Source organism: Nematostella vectensis, chromosome 12 (genome assembly GCF_932526225.1).
Source record: "Nematostella vectensis chromosome 12, jaNemVect1.1, whole genome shotgun sequence".
Classification (NCBI taxonomy): Eukaryota; Metazoa; Cnidaria; class Anthozoa; order Actiniaria; family Edwardsiidae; genus Nematostella; species Nematostella vectensis.
Genome location: NC_064045.1, coordinates 2,267,423 through 2,281,481, shown reverse-complemented (window position 1 = coordinate 2,281,481; position 14,059 = coordinate 2,267,423). Strand labels below are relative to the sequence as shown.

The 14,059-nt window shown below is 43.9% G+C and overlaps 14 protein-coding genes across 17 annotated transcripts; 9 read left to right on the top strand and 5 right to left on the bottom strand.

Moving 5' to 3' along the window:
- Nucleotides 1-207: 207 nt before the first annotated feature.
- On the top strand, nt 208-812 carry LOC125557212 (late histone H2B.L4-like). Its single transcript, XM_048719566.1, has one exon. It carries the CDS (start codon nt 274-276, stop codon nt 640-642), a length of 369 nt encoding a protein of 122 aa, XP_048575523.1. The 5' UTR covers nt 208-273; the 3' UTR covers nt 643-812.
- A 550-nt stretch (nt 813-1,362) lies between these two features.
- On the bottom strand, nt 1,363-1,671 carry LOC125557481 (histone H2A-beta, sperm-like). Its single transcript, XM_048720123.1, has one exon. The coding sequence runs from the start codon at nt 1,669-1,671 to the stop codon at nt 1,363-1,365; it is 309 nt and encodes a 102-aa protein (XP_048576080.1).
- A 90-nt stretch (nt 1,672-1,761) lies between these two features.
- On the top strand, nt 1,762-2,571 carry LOC125557213 (late histone H2B.L4-like). Its single transcript, XM_048719567.1, has one exon. The coding sequence runs from the start codon at nt 2,033-2,035 to the stop codon at nt 2,399-2,401; it is 369 nt and encodes a 122-aa protein (XP_048575524.1). The 5' UTR covers nt 1,762-2,032; the 3' UTR covers nt 2,402-2,571.
- Nucleotides 2,572-2,915: 344 nt separating this feature from the next.
- Nucleotides 2,916-3,520, top strand: LOC5495819 (late histone H2B.L4). The gene has a single exon (XM_001617611.3). It carries the CDS (start codon nt 2,982-2,984, stop codon nt 3,348-3,350), a length of 369 nt encoding a protein of 122 aa, XP_001617661.1. The 5' UTR covers nt 2,916-2,981; the 3' UTR covers nt 3,351-3,520.
- Nucleotides 3,521-4,012: 492 nt separating this feature from the next.
- Nucleotides 4,013-4,481, bottom strand: LOC125557232 (histone H4). Its single transcript, XM_048719583.1, has one exon. It carries the CDS (start codon nt 4,380-4,382, stop codon nt 4,071-4,073), a length of 312 nt encoding a protein of 103 aa, XP_048575540.1. The 5' UTR covers nt 4,383-4,481; the 3' UTR covers nt 4,013-4,070.
- A 133-nt stretch (nt 4,482-4,614) lies between these two features.
- On the top strand, nt 4,615-6,635 carry LOC125557164 (histone H3). Of its 2 annotated transcripts, none has more exons than XM_048719525.1 (2): nt 4,615-5,166; nt 6,393-6,635. In XM_048719525.1, the coding sequence occupies exon 1, from the start codon at nt 4,711-4,713 to the stop codon at nt 5,119-5,121; it is 411 nt and encodes a 136-aa protein (XP_048575482.1). In that variant the 5' UTR covers nt 4,615-4,710; the 3' UTR covers nt 5,122-5,166; nt 6,393-6,635. The 2 variants fall into 2 exon arrangements, with proteins under 2 accessions (XP_048575482.1, XP_048575481.1); XM_048719524.1 differs by lacking the exon at nt 6,393-6,635 and adding an exon at nt 5,346-5,558 and having other exon boundaries at nt 4,615-5,110.
- LOC125557185 (histone H2A-like) lies at nt 5,736-6,269 on the bottom strand. The gene has a single exon (XM_048719545.1). The coding sequence runs from the start codon at nt 6,162-6,164 to the stop codon at nt 5,787-5,789; it is 378 nt and encodes a 125-aa protein (XP_048575502.1). The 5' UTR covers nt 6,165-6,269; the 3' UTR covers nt 5,736-5,786.
- Nucleotides 6,526-7,064, top strand: LOC125557208 (late histone H2B.L4-like). Its single transcript, XM_048719563.1, has one exon. It carries the CDS (start codon nt 6,526-6,528, stop codon nt 6,892-6,894), a length of 369 nt encoding a protein of 122 aa, XP_048575520.1. The 3' UTR covers nt 6,895-7,064.
- A 492-nt stretch (nt 7,065-7,556) lies between these two features.
- LOC125557235 (histone H4) lies at nt 7,557-8,112 on the bottom strand. Its single transcript, XM_048719586.1, has one exon. It carries the CDS (start codon nt 7,924-7,926, stop codon nt 7,615-7,617), a length of 312 nt encoding a protein of 103 aa, XP_048575543.1. The 5' UTR covers nt 7,927-8,112; the 3' UTR covers nt 7,557-7,614.
- A 31-nt stretch (nt 8,113-8,143) lies between these two features.
- On the top strand, nt 8,144-10,180 carry LOC125557142 (histone H3). Of its 2 annotated transcripts, none has more exons than XM_048719492.1 (2): nt 8,144-8,655; nt 8,891-9,103. In XM_048719492.1, exons 1-2 carry the CDS (start codon nt 8,256-8,258, stop codon nt 8,917-8,919), a joined length of 429 nt encoding a protein of 142 aa, XP_048575449.1. In that variant the 5' UTR covers nt 8,144-8,255; the 3' UTR covers nt 8,920-9,103. The 2 variants fall into 2 exon arrangements, with proteins under 2 accessions (XP_048575449.1, XP_048575450.1); XM_048719493.1 differs by lacking the exon at nt 8,891-9,103 and adding an exon at nt 9,938-10,180 and having other exon boundaries at nt 8,146-8,711.
- Nucleotides 10,071-10,489, top strand: LOC125557209 (late histone H2B.L4-like). Its single transcript, XM_048719564.1, has one exon. It carries the CDS (start codon nt 10,071-10,073, stop codon nt 10,437-10,439), a length of 369 nt encoding a protein of 122 aa, XP_048575521.1. The 3' UTR covers nt 10,440-10,489.
- On the bottom strand, nt 10,461-11,539 carry LOC5509564 (histone H4). Its single transcript, XM_001630020.2, has one exon. It carries the CDS (start codon nt 11,467-11,469, stop codon nt 11,158-11,160), a length of 312 nt encoding a protein of 103 aa, XP_001630070.2. The 5' UTR covers nt 11,470-11,539; the 3' UTR covers nt 10,461-11,157.
- Nucleotides 11,540-11,642: 103 nt separating this feature from the next.
- LOC5509565 (histone H3) lies at nt 11,643-13,193 on the top strand. 2 transcript variants are annotated; one of them, XM_048719487.1, is made up of 2 exons: nt 11,643-12,200; nt 12,436-12,599. In XM_048719487.1, the coding sequence occupies exons 1-2, from the start codon at nt 11,801-11,803 to the stop codon at nt 12,462-12,464; spliced, it is 429 nt and encodes a 142-aa protein (XP_048575444.1). In that variant the 5' UTR covers nt 11,643-11,800; the 3' UTR covers nt 12,465-12,599. The 2 variants fall into 2 exon arrangements, with proteins under 2 accessions (XP_048575444.1, XP_048575445.1); XM_048719488.1 differs by lacking the exon at nt 12,436-12,599 and adding an exon at nt 13,017-13,193 and having other exon boundaries at nt 11,645-12,256.
- On the top strand, nt 13,033-13,491 carry LOC125557480 (histone H2B-like). The gene has a single exon (XM_048720122.1). The coding sequence runs from the start codon at nt 13,150-13,152 to the stop codon at nt 13,489-13,491; it is 342 nt and encodes a 113-aa protein (XP_048576079.1). The 5' UTR covers nt 13,033-13,149.
- Nucleotides 13,492-14,059: the final 568 nt, after the last annotated feature.

Sequence of the window (14,059 nt, the reverse complement as noted above, 5' to 3'; positions counted from 1 at the left end):
TCTATTTATTCTGCATGCCGGATCGAAACGTAAAATTGCGTAAACAATAGATCTTTTGTTGTGTGTACAGCGCGTTTGCCGGTGCGCGGGGCGGTGACAAGCCGCATCTGCATATTAGCGAAAAACAGCCAATGGGATGGCTTCCATTCCGATCCGGTCAGTAACAATAGAGTTGTAAATAAAAGCGTACTCGCATCTCGAGTATTTACAATTTCTTTCTGAGAATCAAAAAATTAAGTTTCATTTGAGCACTCGGGCCTGTTAACAAACATCATGCCTCCTAAATCTGGTAAGAAACCCGAAGCATCTAAAGGCAAGAAAAACGTCGTAGCTGGTGACAAAAAGAAGCGCAAAGGTCGTCGCAAGGAGAGCTACGCCATCTACATTTACAAAGTTCTGAAGCAAGTTCATCCCGACACAGGAATCTCCAGCAAAGCAATGGGCATCATGAATTCGTTCGTGAACGATATATTCGAACGCATCGCTGCAGAGTCGTCTCGACTAGCGCACTACAACAAGAAGTCCACAATCAGCTCGCGAGAGATTCAGACTGCAATTCGCCTACTACTACCAGGGGAGCTTGCCAAACACGCCGTCAGCGAGGGGACCAAAGCCGTTACTAAGTACACCAGCAGCAAGTGATTCATTGCTCTATAGCAATAAAACGGCTCTTTTAGGAGCCACCACATAGAGAAAAGTTCAAGTCACATGCAATCTGACTATAACAAAACGAATATCCCCTGCCTCTCCCATAACAAACAACACAAAAACATATACACTACATATCTAGAGTCAACATGCACCTCTCCCTATAAAAAAAAAACAATAACAACCTCAACCGAAAGAGTACGCGCATACGCAAAACACCGAAAAGCAGATTTTTGATTCGTCGATAGAAAAAAAAAATATAAAAGTCGCTTAAGGAATAGCATCGTTATTGTCAAGCATAAACAAGAAATGCAACCGCCACTAGACTCTATATTGATGATGATGTCTAGCTTCGAAATAAACACGGTTATATCTTTACGCGAGTTAAGACTCTATATTAGATGATAATGTTTAGATTCGATATAAACACAGTTTTATCTTAACGCGAGTTTGTGCAGAATCATTTAACTACAAATTTGTTGCGAAAGGCCTCCTATTGTTAGCTTGTTTCTTTACCTATTTGTTGGTATGTAAGTATTGGTTAGTTGTGCGTGGTTGTATGTTTGGTGCGCGAGTGATTGTTTAGTTTAGCGTTTCTAGTGTTTCTCTTATAACGAGATATTATCGATGCATTGGGACATGACTCTTGTCATATGTGGTGGTTCCTAAAAGAACCGTTTGTGTTTTGTTTTGAACTCTTGGAAGAGAAGTCGCTTAGCCACCGAAGCCGTACAGAGTGCGCCCTTGGCGCTTCAGGGCGTACACGGCAAGCTGTAGGTGACGCGGGATTATCCTCGTTTTCTTGTTGTCACGAGCAGCGTTACCGGCAAGCTCCAATATCTCAGCACTTAGATACTCTAGGACTGCAGCAAGGTATACAGGTGCACCGGCGCCTACTCTCTCAGCGTAGTTGCCCTTACGGAGGTGACGATGGATACGGCCGACGGGGAACTGAAGTCCGGCACGGGATGAGCGAGTCTTGGACTTGGTGCCCTTAGCTTTACCTTTGCCTCGGCCAGACATGATGATTTATATATAACTAAACAGTGGTTGAGTTGATTTAACGTCTGAATGTTGTGATGAGATCACTTAGCTGTACTGACTTTGCCTTTCTATTTATTCTGCATGCCGGATCGAAACGTAAAATTGCGTAAACAATAGATCTTTTGTTGTGTGTACAGCGCGTTTGCCGGTGCGCGGGGCGGTGACAAGCCGCATCTGCATATTAGCGAAAAACAGCCAATGGGATGGCTTCCATTCCGATCCGGTCAGTAACAATAGAGTTGTAAATAAAAGCGTACTCGCATCTCGAGTATTTACAATTTCTTTCTGAGAATCAGAAAATTAAGTTTCATTTGAGCACTCGGGCCTGTTAACAAACATCATGCCTCCTAAATCTGGTAAGAAACCCGAAGCATCTAAAGGCAAGAAAAACGTCGTAGCTGGTGACAAAAAGAAGCGCAAAGGTCGTCGCAAGGAGAGCTACGCCATCTACATTTACAAAGTTCTGAAGCAAGTTCATCCCGACACAGGAATCTCCAGCAAAGCAATGGGCATCATGAATTCGTTCGTGAACGATATATTCGAACGCATCGCTGCAGAGTCGTCTCGACTAGCGCACTACAACAAGAAGTCCACAATCAGCTCGCGAGAGATTCAGACTGCAATTCGCCTACTACTACCAGGGGAGCTTGCCAAACACGCCGTCAGCGAGGGGACCAAAGCCGTTACTAAGTACACCAGCAGCAAGTGATTCATTGCTCTATAGCAATAAAACGGCTCTTTTAGGAGCCACCACATAGAGAAAAGTTCAAGTCACATGCAATCTGACTATAACAAAACGAATATCCCCTGCCTCTCCCATAACAAACAACACAAAAACATATACACTACATATCTAGAGTCAACATGCACCTCTCCCTATAAAAAAAAAACAATAACAACCTCAACCGAAAGAGTACGCGCATACGCAAAACACCGAAAAGCAGATTTTTGATTCGTCGATAGAAAAAAAAAATATAAAAGTCGCTTAAGGAATAGCATCGTTATTGTCAAGCCTTTCTATTTATTCTGCATGCCGGATCGAAACGTAAAATTGCGTAAACAATAGATCTTTTGTTGTGTGTACAGCGCGTTTGCCGGTGCGCGGGGCGGTGACAAGCCGCATCTGCATATTAGCGAAAAACAGCCAATGGGATGGCTTCCATTCCGATCCGGTCAGTAACAATAGAGTTGTAAATAAAAGCGTACTCGCATCTCGAGTATTTACAATTTCTTTCTGAGAATCAAAAAATTAAGTTTCATTTGAGCACTCGGGCCTGTTAACAAACATCATGCCTCCTAAATCTGGTAAGAAACCCGAAGCATCTAAAGGCAAGAAAAACGTCGTAGCTGGTGACAAAAAGAAGCGCAAAGGTCGTCGCAAGGAGAGCTACGCCATCTACATTTACAAAGTTCTGAAGCAAGTTCATCCCGACACAGGAATCTCCAGCAAAGCAATGGGCATCATGAATTCGTTCGTGAACGATATATTCGAACGCATCGCTGCAGAGTCGTCTCGACTAGCGCACTACAACAAGAAGTCCACAATCAGCTCGCGAGAGATTCAGACTGCAATTCGCCTACTACTACCAGGGGAGCTTGCCAAACACGCCGTCAGCGAGGGGACCAAAGCCGTTACTAAGTACACCAGCAGCAAGTGATTCATTGCTCTATAGCAATAAAACGGCTCTTTTAGGAGCCACCACATAGAGAAAAGTTCAAGTCACATGCAATCTGACTATAACAAAACGAATATCCCCTGCCTCTCCCATAACAAACAACACAAAAACATATACACTACATATCTAGAGTCAACATGCACCTCTCCCTATAAAAAAAAAACAATAACAACCTCAACCGAAAGAGTACGCGCATACGCAAAACACCGAAAAGCAGATTTTTGATTCGTCGATAGAAAAAAAAAATATAAAAGTCGCTTAAGGAATAGCATCGTTATTGTCAAGCATAAACAAGAAATGCAACCGCCACTAGACTCTATATTGATGATGATGTCTAGCTTCGAAATAAACACGGTTATATCTTTACGCGAGTTAAGACTCTATATTAGATGATAATGTTTAGATTCGATATAAACACAGTTTTATCTTAACGCGAGTTTGTGCAGAATCATTTAACTACAAATTTGTTGCGAAAGGCCTCCTATTGTTAGCTTGTTTCTTTACCTATTTGTTGGTATGTAAGTATTGGTTAGTTGTGCGTGGTTGTATGTTTGGTGCGCGAGTGATTGTTTAGTTTAGCGTTTCTAGTGTTTCTCTTATAACGAGATATTATCGATGCATTGGGACATGACTCTTGTCATATGTGGTGGTTCCTAAAAGAACCGTTTGTGTTTTGTTTTGAACTCTTGGAAGAGAAGTCGCTTAGCCACCGAAGCCGTACAGAGTGCGCCCTTGGCGCTTCAGGGCGTACACGACGTCCATCGCTGTGACGGTCTTTCTTTTGGCATGCTCTGTGTAAGTTACAGCATCTCGAATGACATTTTCAAGGAAAACCTTGAGGACACCACGGGTCTCCTCATAGATAAGACCGGAGATACGCTTCACACCGCCACGACGAGCAAGTCGGCGAATTGCAGGTTTGGTTATACCCTGGATATTATCACGCAGGATCTTTCGATGTCTCTTTGCTCCACCCTTGCCAAGACCTTTACCGCCTTTACCACGACCAGACATGTTTTTTTTTTTTTCTGCTGTTTGATGAATGAGTGAGAAATGTTCACTTGTGCTTGAATGAGCAAATGATGTGATTCCCTACTTTGTTGCAATAGTTTATAATAGCAATCAGCCGACCTCTAAGGAAACGTACGGTGCCGAAATCTTAAGCTATGAGACAAAAGGCTAGACAACTCAACCAATCGTTAGTTTTTAGGTCATGAAATATGCATTCCGTGTTTTCGATCCGCCTCAGCCCCGCGCTCGGTATAAATAGCTCTAGAAAGCGACACGGTTTCCATCTAACGATTGCTCCATTGTAACACCTTGTAACATATTGTAACAAAAAATGGCTCGCACTAAGCAAACGGCTCGAAAATCAACTGGAGGCAAGGCTCCAAGAAAGCAGCTTGCGACCAAGGCAGCTCGTAAAAGCGCGCCAGCTACTGGAGGAGTGAAGAAACCTCACCGTTACAGACCTGGCACAGTCGCTCTCCGTGAGATCCGCCGATACCAGAAATCTACCGAGCTGTTGATCAGAAAGCTTCCTTTCCAGCGTCTAGTTCGAGAAATCGCACAAGATTTCAAGACCGATCTGAGATTCCAGAGCTCGGCCGTTATGGCTCTACAAGAAGCTAGTGAGGCCTACCTTGTTGGTTTATTTGAAGACACCAATCTCTGCGCTATTCACGCAAAACGAGTAACGATCATGCCGAAAGATATACAGCTCGCCCGCAGAATCCGAGGAGAACGGGCTTAGACACACCCAAGCTCATAAATTACAAACGGCTCTTTTAAGAGCCACCACATGATCAAAAGTCCAATATCAGTCTGCATCTCAAACGACAATTCCCTTTCCCGTGTTAAGGTGGCATTTCTATGGCACATTCCTAGCATATATGGAACTCGGCCGTTCCTCTGACATTTTACATAATTTTACTCATGCATTTTATTGACGCCTCCTTAGAGTTGGCGCTTGTTTACAAAACAAGCCTAATTCGCGAGTGGTATGACTTCTCATAATTTGTTTTAAACTCTTCGTATCATTCGTACGGGATTGACTCACATTTAGAGAATTTCAAAGTTTGTGCGCTTATTTTTATGGTCACCATAAGAGAGTAAGATTTTGTTTAGGTGTGTGTGCGTGCGCGCGCTAGTAGAGAATAATCGCTCGGTGCGTAGCTCGCCGTTTTCTAAGTAACACCGCCAAAGTAACCGCCCGTGCCGCTTAAAGTTTTGTCACCGAATACGTGCTGTTTATGTGGTTTAAGGGCATCTTCTAGAATAAGGGTATCGAATAAAAATACATGGGGTATTTTGCGATAAAAAAAAGTATTTTGAGTGATGATGTGGTCTTTGAACTTTTGTGCGATGTGGTGGTTCCTAAAAGAACCGTTTGTTTTTCAGCAGCCGAGTCCTGACTGCTCACTTGCTCTTTTTCTCGGTCTTCTTCGGGAGAAGAGATGCTTGGATGTTTGGTAGGACCCCGCCCTGCGCAATGGTAACACCATGCAATAACCTATTCAGCTCCTCGTCGTTTCTTACGGCAAGCTGTAGGTGACGCGGGATTATCCTCGTTTTCTTGTTGTCACGAGCAGCGTTACCGGCAAGCTCCAATATCTCAGCACTTAGATACTCTAGGACTGCAGCAAGGTATACAGGTGCACCGGCGCCTACTCTCTCAGCGTAGTTGCCCTTACGGAGGTGACGATGGATACGGCCGACGGGGAACTGAAGTCCGGCACGGGATGAGCGAGTCTTGGACTTGGTGCCCTTAGCTTTACCTTTGCCTCGGCCAGACATGATGATTTATATATAACTAAACAGTGGTTGAGTTGATTTAACGTCTGAATGTTGTGATGAGATCACTTAGCTGTACTGACTTTGCCTTTCTATTTATTCTGCATGCCGGATCGAAACGTAAAATTGCGTAAACAATAGATCTTTTGTTGTGTGTACAGCGCGTTTGCCGGTGCGCGGGGCGGTGACAAGCCGCATCTGCATATTAGCGAAAAACAGCCAATGGGATGGCTTCCATTCCGATCCGGTCAGTAACAATAGAGTTGTAAATAAAAGCGTACTCGCATCTCGAGTATTTACAATTTCTTTCTGAGAATCAGAAAATTAAGTTTCATTTGAGCACTCGGGCCTGTTAACAAACATCATGCCTCCTAAATCTGGTAAGAAACCCGAAGCATCTAAAGGCAAGAAAAACGTCGTAGCTGGTGACAAAAAGAAGCGCAAAGGTCGTCGCAAGGAGAGCTACGCCATCTACATTTACAAAGTTCTGAAGCAAGTTCATCCCGACACAGGAATCTCCAGCAAAGCAATGGGCATCATGAATTCGTTCGTGAACGATATATTCGAACGCATCGCTGCAGAGTCGTCTCGACTAGCGCACTACAACAAGAAGTCCACAATCAGCTCGCGAGAGATTCAGACTGCAATTCGCCTACTACTACCAGGGGAGCTTGCCAAACACGCCGTCAGCGAGGGGACCAAAGCCGTTACTAAGTACACCAGCAGCAAGTGATTCATTGCTCTATAGCAATAAAACGGCTCTTTTAGGAGCCACCACATAGAGAAAAGTTCAAGTCACATGCAATCTGACTATAACAAAACGAATATCCCCTGCCTCTCCCATAACAAACAACACAAAAACATATACACTACATATCTAGAGTCAACATGCACCTCTCCCTATAAAAAAAAAACAATAACAACCTCAACCGAAAGAGTACGCGCATACGCAAAACACCGAAAAGCAGATTTTTGATTCGTCGATAGAAAAAAAAAATATAAAAGTCGCTTAAGGAATAGCATCGTTATTGTCAAGCATAAACAAGAAATGCAACCGCCACTAGACTCTATATTGATGATGATGTCTAGCTTCGAAATAAACACGGTTATATCTTTACGCGAGTTAAGACTCTATATTAGATGATAATGTTTAGATTCGATATAAACACAGTTTTATCTTAACGCGAGTTTGTGCAGAATCATTTAACTACAAATTTGTTGCGAAAGGCCTCCTATTGTTAGCTTGTTTCTTTACCTATTTGTTGGTATGTAAGTATTGGTTAGTTGTGCGTGGTTGTATGTTTGGTGCGCGAGTGATTGTTTAGTTTAGCGTTTCTAGTGTTTCTCTTATAACGAGATATTATCGATGCATTGGGACATGACTCTTGTCATATGTGGTGGTTCCTAAAAGAACCGTTTGTGTTTTGTTTTGAACTCTTGGAAGAGAAGTCGCTTAGCCACCGAAGCCGTACAGAGTGCGCCCTTGGCGCTTCAGGGCGTACACGACGTCCATCGCTGTGACGGTCTTTCTTTTGGCATGCTCTGTGTAAGTTACAGCATCTCGAATGACATTTTCAAGGAAAACCTTGAGGACACCACGGGTCTCCTCATAGATAAGACCGGAGATACGCTTCACACCGCCACGACGAGCAAGTCGGCGAATTGCAGGTTTGGTTATACCCTGGATATTATCACGCAGGATCTTTCGATGTCTCTTTGCTCCACCCTTGCCAAGACCTTTACCGCCTTTACCACGACCAGACATGTTTTTTTTTTTTTTCTGCTGTTTGATGAATGAGTGAGAAATGTTCACTTGTGCTTGAATGAGCAAATGATGTGATTCCCTACTTTGTTGCAATAGTTTATAATAGCAATCAGCCGACCTCTAAGGAAACGTACGGTGCCGAAATCTTAAGCTATGAGACAAAAGGCTAGACAACTCAACCAATCGTTAGTTTTTAGGTCATGAAATATGCATTCCGTGTTTCCGATCCGCCTCAGCCCCGCGCTCGGTATAAATAGCTCTAGAAAGCGACACGGTTTCCATCTAACGATTGCTCCATTGTAACACCTTGTAACATATTGTAACAAAAAATGGCTCGCACTAAGCAAACGGCTCGAAAATCAACTGGAGGCAAGGCTCCAAGAAAGCAGCTTGCGACCAAGGCAGCTCGTAAAAGCGCGCCAGCTACTGGAGGAGTGAAGAAACCTCACCGTTACAGACCTGGCACAGTCGCTCTCCGTGAGATCCGCCGATACCAGAAATCTACCGAGCTGTTGATCAGAAAGCTTCCTTTCCAGCGTCTAGTTCGAGAAATCGCGCAAGATTTCAAGACCGATCTGAGATTCCAGAGCTCGGCCGTTATGGCTCTACAAGAAGCTAGTGAGGCCTACCTTGTTGGTTTATTTGAAGACACCAATCTCTGCGCTATTCACGCAAAACGAGTAACGATCATGCCGAAAGATATACAGCTCGCCCGCAGAATCCGAGGAGAACGGGCTTAGACACACCCAAGCTCATAAATTACAAACGGCTCTTTTAAGAGCCACCACATGATCAAAAGTCCAATATCAGTCTGCATCTCAAACGACAATTCCCTTTCCCGTGTTAAGGTGGCATTTCTATGGCACATTCCTAGCATATATGGAACTCGGCCGTTCCTCTGACATTTTACATAATTTTACTCATGCATTTTATTGACGCCTCCTTAGAGTTGGCGCTTGTTTACAAAACAAGCCTAATTCGCGAGTGGTATGACTTCTCATAATTTGTTTTAAACTCTTCGTATCATTCGTACGGGATTGACTCACATTTAGAGAATTTCAAAGTTTGTGCGCTTATTTTTATGGTCACCATAAGAGAGTAAGATTTTGTTTAGGTGTGTGTGCGTGCGCGCGCTAGTAGAGAATAATCGCTCGGTGCGTAGCTCGCCGTTTTCTAAGTAACACCGCCAAAGTAACCGCCCGTGCCGCTTAAAGTTTTGTCACCGAATACGTGCTGTTTATGTGGTTTAAGGGCATCTTCTAGAATAAGGGTATCGAATAAAAATACATGGGGTATTTTGCGATAAAAAAAAGTATTTTGAGTGATGATGTGGTCTTTGAACTTTTGTGCGATGTGGTGGTTCCTAAAAGAACCGTTTGTTTTTCAGCAGCCGAGTCCTGACTGCTCACTTGCTCTTTTTCTCGGTCTTCTTCGGGAGAAGAGATGCTTGGATGTTTGGTAGGACCCCGCCCTGCGCAATGGTAACACCATGCAATAACCTATTCAGCTCCTCGTCGTTTCTTACGGCAAGCTGTAGGTGACGCGGGATTATCCTCGTTTACTTGTTGTCACGAGCAGCGTTACCGGCAAGCTCCAATATCTCAGCACTTAGATACTCTAGGACTGCAGCAAGGTATACAGGTGCACCGGCGCCTACTCTCTCAGCGTAGTTGCCCTTACGGAGGTGACGATGGATACGGCCGACGGGGAACTGAAGTCCGGCACGGGATGAGCGAGTCTTGGACTTGGTGCCCTTAGCTTTACCTTTGCCTCGGCCAGACATGATGATTTATATATAACTAAACAGTGGTTGAGTTGATTTAACGTCTGAATGTTGTGATGAGATCACTTAGCTGTACTGACTTTGCCTTTCTATTTATTCTGCATGCCGGATCGAAACGTAAAATTGCGTAAACAATAGATCTTTTGTTGTGTGTACAGCGCGTTTGCCGGTGCGCGGGGCGGTGACAAGCCGCATCTGCATATTAGCGAAAAACAGCCAATGGGATGGCTTCCATTCCGATCCGGTCAGTAACAATAGAGTTGTAAATAAAAGCGTACTCGCATCTCGAGTATTTACAATTTCTTTCTGAGAATCAGAAAATTAAGTTTCATTTGAGCACTCGGGCCTGTTAACAAACATCATGCCTCCTAAATCTGGTAAGAAACCCGAAGCATCTAAAGGCAAGAAAAACGTCGTAGCTGGTGACAAAAAGAAGCGCAAAGGTCGTCGCAAGGAGAGCTACGCCATCTACATTTACAAAGTTCTGAAGCAAGTTCATCCCGACACAGGAATCTCCAGCAAAGCAATGGGCATCATGAATTCGTTCGTGAACGATATATTCGAACGCATCGCTGCAGAGTCGTCTCGACTAGCGCACTACAACAAGAAGTCCACAATCAGCTCGCGAGAGATTCAGACTGCAATTCGCCTACTACTACCAGGGGAGCTTGCCAAACACGCCGTCAGCGAGGGGACCAAAGCCGTTACTAAGTACACCAGCAGCAAGTGATTCATTGCTCTATAGCAATAAAACGGCTCTTTTAGGAGCCACCACATAGAGAAAAGTTCAAGTCACATGCAATCTGACTATAACAAAACGAATATCCCCTGCCTCTCCCATAACAAACAACACAAAAACATATACACTACATATCTAGAGTCAACATGCACCTCTCCCTATAAAAAAAAACAATAACAACCTCAACCGAAAGAGTACGCGCATACGCAAAACACCGAAAAGCAGATTTTTGATTCGTCGATAGAAAAAAAAATATAAAAGTCGCTTAAGGAATAGCATCGTTATTGTCAAGCATAAACAAGAAATGCAACCGCCACTAGACTCTATATTGATGATGATGTCTAGCTTCGAAATAAACACGGTTATATCTTTACGCGAGTTAAGACTCTATATTAGATGATAATGTTTAGATTCGATATAAACACAGTTTTATCTTAACGCGAGTTTGTGCAGAATCATTTAACTACAAATTTGTTGTGAAAGGCCTCCTATTGTTAGCTTGTTTCTTTACCTATTTGTTGGTATGTAAGTATTGGTTAGTTGTGCGTGGTTGTATGTTTGGTGCGCGAGTGATTGTTTAGTTTAGCGTTTCTAGTGTTTCTCTTATAACGAGATATTATCGATGCATTGGGACATGACTCTTGTCATATGTGGTGGTTCCTAAAAGAACCGTTTGTGTTTTGTTTTGAACTCTTGGAAGAGAAGTCGCTTAGCCACCGAAGCCGTACAGAGTTCGCCCTTGGCGCTTCAGGGCGTACACGACGTCCATCGCTGTGACGGTCTTTCTTTTGGCATGCTCTGTGTAAGTTACAGCATCTCGAATGACATTTTCAAGGAAAACCTTGAGGACACCACGGGTCTCCTCATAGATAAGACCGGAGATACGCTTCACACCGCCACGACGAGCAAGTCGGCGAATTGCAGGTTTGGTTATACCCTGGATATTATCACGCAGGATCTTTCGATGTCTCTTTGCTCCACCCTTGCCAAGACCTTTACCGCCTTTACCACGACCAGACATGTTTTTTTTTTTTTTTTCTGCTGTTTGATGAATGAGTGAGAAATGTTCACTTGTGCTTGAATGAGCAAATGATGTGATTCCCTACTTTGTTGCAATAGTTTATAATAGCAATCAGCCGACCTCTAAGGAAACGTACGGTGCCGAAATCTTAAGCTATGAGACAAAAGGCTAGACAACTCAACCAATCGTTAGTTTTTAGGTCATGAAATATGCATTCCGTGTTTTCGATCCGCCTCAGCCCCGCGCTCGGTATAAATAGCTCTAGAAAGCGACACGGTTTCCATCTAACGATTGCTCCATTGTAACACCTTGTAACATATTGTAACAAAAAATGGCTCGCACTAAGCAAACGGCTCGAAAATCAACTGGAGGCAAGGCTCCAAGAAAGCAGCTTGCGACCAAGGCAGCTCGTAAAAGCGCGCCAGCTACTGGAGGAGTGAAGAAACCTCACCGTTACAGACCTGGCACAGTCGCTCTCCGTGAGATCCGCCGATACCAGAAATCTACCGAGCTGTTGATCAGAAAGCTTCCTTTCCAGCGTCTAGTTCGAGAAATCGCACAAGATTTCAAGACCGATCTGAGATTCCAGAGCTCGGCCGTTATGGCTCTACAAGAAGCTAGTGAGGCCTACCTTGTTGGTTTATTTGAAGACACCAATCTCTGCGCTATTCACGCAAAACGAGTAACGATCATGCCGAAAGATATACAGCTCGCCCGCAGAATCCGAGGAGAACGGGCTTAGACACACCCAAGCTCATAAATTACAAACGGCTCTTTTAAGAGCCACCACATGATCAAAAGTCCAATATCAGTCTGCATCTCAAACGACAATTCCCTTTCCCGTGTTAAGGTGGCATTTCTATGGCACATTCCTAGCATATATGGAACTCGGCCGTTCCTCTGACATTTTACATAATTTTACTCATGCATTTTATTGACGCCTCCTTAGAGTTGGCGCTTGTTTACAAAACAAGCCTAATTCGCGAGTGGTATGACTTCTCATAATTTGTTTTAAACTCTTCGTATCATTCGTACGGGATTGACTCACATTTAGAGAATTTCAAAGTTTGTGCGCTTATTTTTATGGTCACCATAAGAGAGTAAGATTTTGTTTAGGTGTGTGTGCGTGCGCGCGCAAGTAGAGAATAATACTCTAGGACTGCAGCAAGGTATACAGGTGCACCGGCGCCTACTCTCTCAGCGTAGTTGCCCTTACGGAGGTGACGATGGATACGGCCGACGGGGAACTGAAGTCCGGCACGGGATGAGCGAGTCTTGGACTTGGTGCCCTTAGCTTTACCTTTGCCTCGGCCAGACATGATGATTTATATATAACTAAACAGTGGTTGAGTTGATTTAACGTCTGAATGTTGTGATGAGATCACTTAGCTGTACTGACTTTGCCTTTCTATTTATTCTGCATGCCGGATCGAAACGTAAAATTGCGTAAACAATAGATCTTTTGTTGTGTGTACAGCGCGTTTGCCGGTGCGCGGGGCGGTGACAAGCCGCATCTGCATATTAGCGAAAAACAGCCAATGGGATGGCTTCCATTCCGATCCGGTCAGTAACAATAGAGTTGTAAATAAAAGCGTACTCGCATCTCGAGTATTTACAATTTCTTTCTGAGAATCAGAAAATTAAGTTTCATTTGAGCACTCGGGCCTGTTAACAAACATCATGCCTCCTAAATCTGGTAAGAAACCCGAAGCATCTAAAGGCAAGAAAAACGTCGTAGCTGGTGACAAAAAGAAGCGCAAAGGTCGTCGCAAGGAGAGCTACGCCATCTACATTTACAAAGTTCTGAAGCAAGTTCATCCCGACACAGGAATCTCCAGCAAAGCAATGGGCATCATGAATTCGTTCGTGAACGATATATTCGAACGCATCGCTGCAGAGTCGTCTCGACTAGCGCACTACAACAAGAAGTCCACAATCAGCTCGCGAGAGATTCAGACTGCAATTCGCCTACTACTACCAGGGGAGCTTGCCAAACACGCCGTCAGCTCTACAAGAAGCTAGTGAGGCCTACCTTGTTGGTTTATTTGAAGACACCAATCTCTGCGCTATTCACGCAAAACGAGTAACGATCATGCCGAAAGATATACAGCTCGCCCGCAGAATCCGAGGAGAACGGGCTTAGACACACCCAAGCTCATAAATTACAAACGGCTCTTTTAAGAGCCACCACATGATCAAAAGTCCAATATCAGTCTGCATCTCAAACGACAATTCCCTTTCCCGTGTTAAGGTGGCATTTCTATGGCACATTCCTAGCATATATGGAACTCGGCCGTTCCTCTGACATTTTACATAATTTTACTCATGCATTTTATTGACGCCTCCTTAGAGTTGGCGCTTGTTTACAAAACAAGCCTAATTCGCGAGTGGTATGACTTCTCATAATTTGTTTTAAACTCTTCGTATCATTCGTACGGGATTGACTCACATTTAGAGAATTTCAAAGTTTGTGCGCTTATTTTTATGGTCACCATAAGAGAGTAAGATTTTGTTTAGGTGTGTGTGCGTGCGCGCGCTAGTAGAGAATAATCGCTCGGTGCGTAGCTCGCCGTTTTCTAAGTAACACCGC

What these genes read in the sequence shown, in the direction of transcription:
- LOC125557212 (XM_048719566.1), top strand. Translation starts at nt 274, where the DNA reads ATGCCTCCTAAATCTGGTAAGAAACCCGAAGCATCTAAAGGCAAGAAA.
- LOC125557481 (XM_048720123.1), bottom strand. Translation starts at nt 1,671, where the DNA reads ATGTCTGGCCGAGGCAAAGGTAAAGCTAAGGGCACCAAGTCCAAGACT.
- LOC125557213 (XM_048719567.1), top strand. Translation starts at nt 2,033, where the DNA reads ATGCCTCCTAAATCTGGTAAGAAACCCGAAGCATCTAAAGGCAAGAAA.
- LOC5495819 (XM_001617611.3), top strand. Translation starts at nt 2,982, where the DNA reads ATGCCTCCTAAATCTGGTAAGAAACCCGAAGCATCTAAAGGCAAGAAA.
- LOC125557232 (XM_048719583.1), bottom strand. Translation starts at nt 4,382, where the DNA reads ATGTCTGGTCGTGGTAAAGGCGGTAAAGGTCTTGGCAAGGGTGGAGCA.
- LOC125557164 (XM_048719524.1), top strand. Translation starts at nt 4,711, where the DNA reads ATGGCTCGCACTAAGCAAACGGCTCGAAAATCAACTGGAGGCAAGGCT. An exon ending in CGCCCGCAGAATCCGAGGAG is followed by an intron (nt 5,111 to 5,345) that starts AACGGGCTTAGA and finishes GCGCTTGTTTAC; the next exon opens with AAAACAAGCCTAATTCGCGA.
- LOC125557185 (XM_048719545.1), bottom strand. Translation starts at nt 6,164, where the DNA reads ATGTCTGGCCGAGGCAAAGGTAAAGCTAAGGGCACCAAGTCCAAGACT.
- LOC125557208 (XM_048719563.1), top strand. Translation starts at nt 6,526, where the DNA reads ATGCCTCCTAAATCTGGTAAGAAACCCGAAGCATCTAAAGGCAAGAAA.
- LOC125557235 (XM_048719586.1), bottom strand. Translation starts at nt 7,926, where the DNA reads ATGTCTGGTCGTGGTAAAGGCGGTAAAGGTCTTGGCAAGGGTGGAGCA.
- LOC125557142 (XM_048719492.1), top strand. Translation starts at nt 8,256, where the DNA reads ATGGCTCGCACTAAGCAAACGGCTCGAAAATCAACTGGAGGCAAGGCT. An exon ending in CGCCCGCAGAATCCGAGGAG is followed by an intron (nt 8,656 to 8,890) that starts AACGGGCTTAGA and finishes GCGCTTGTTTAC; the next exon opens with AAAACAAGCCTAATTCGCGA.
- LOC125557209 (XM_048719564.1), top strand. Translation starts at nt 10,071, where the DNA reads ATGCCTCCTAAATCTGGTAAGAAACCCGAAGCATCTAAAGGCAAGAAA.
- LOC5509564 (XM_001630020.2), bottom strand. Translation starts at nt 11,469, where the DNA reads ATGTCTGGTCGTGGTAAAGGCGGTAAAGGTCTTGGCAAGGGTGGAGCA.
- LOC5509565 (XM_048719487.1), top strand. Translation starts at nt 11,801, where the DNA reads ATGGCTCGCACTAAGCAAACGGCTCGAAAATCAACTGGAGGCAAGGCT. An exon ending in CGCCCGCAGAATCCGAGGAG is followed by an intron (nt 12,201 to 12,435) that starts AACGGGCTTAGA and finishes GCGCTTGTTTAC; the next exon opens with AAAACAAGCCTAATTCGCGA.
- LOC125557480 (XM_048720122.1), top strand. Translation starts at nt 13,150, where the DNA reads ATGCCTCCTAAATCTGGTAAGAAACCCGAAGCATCTAAAGGCAAGAAA.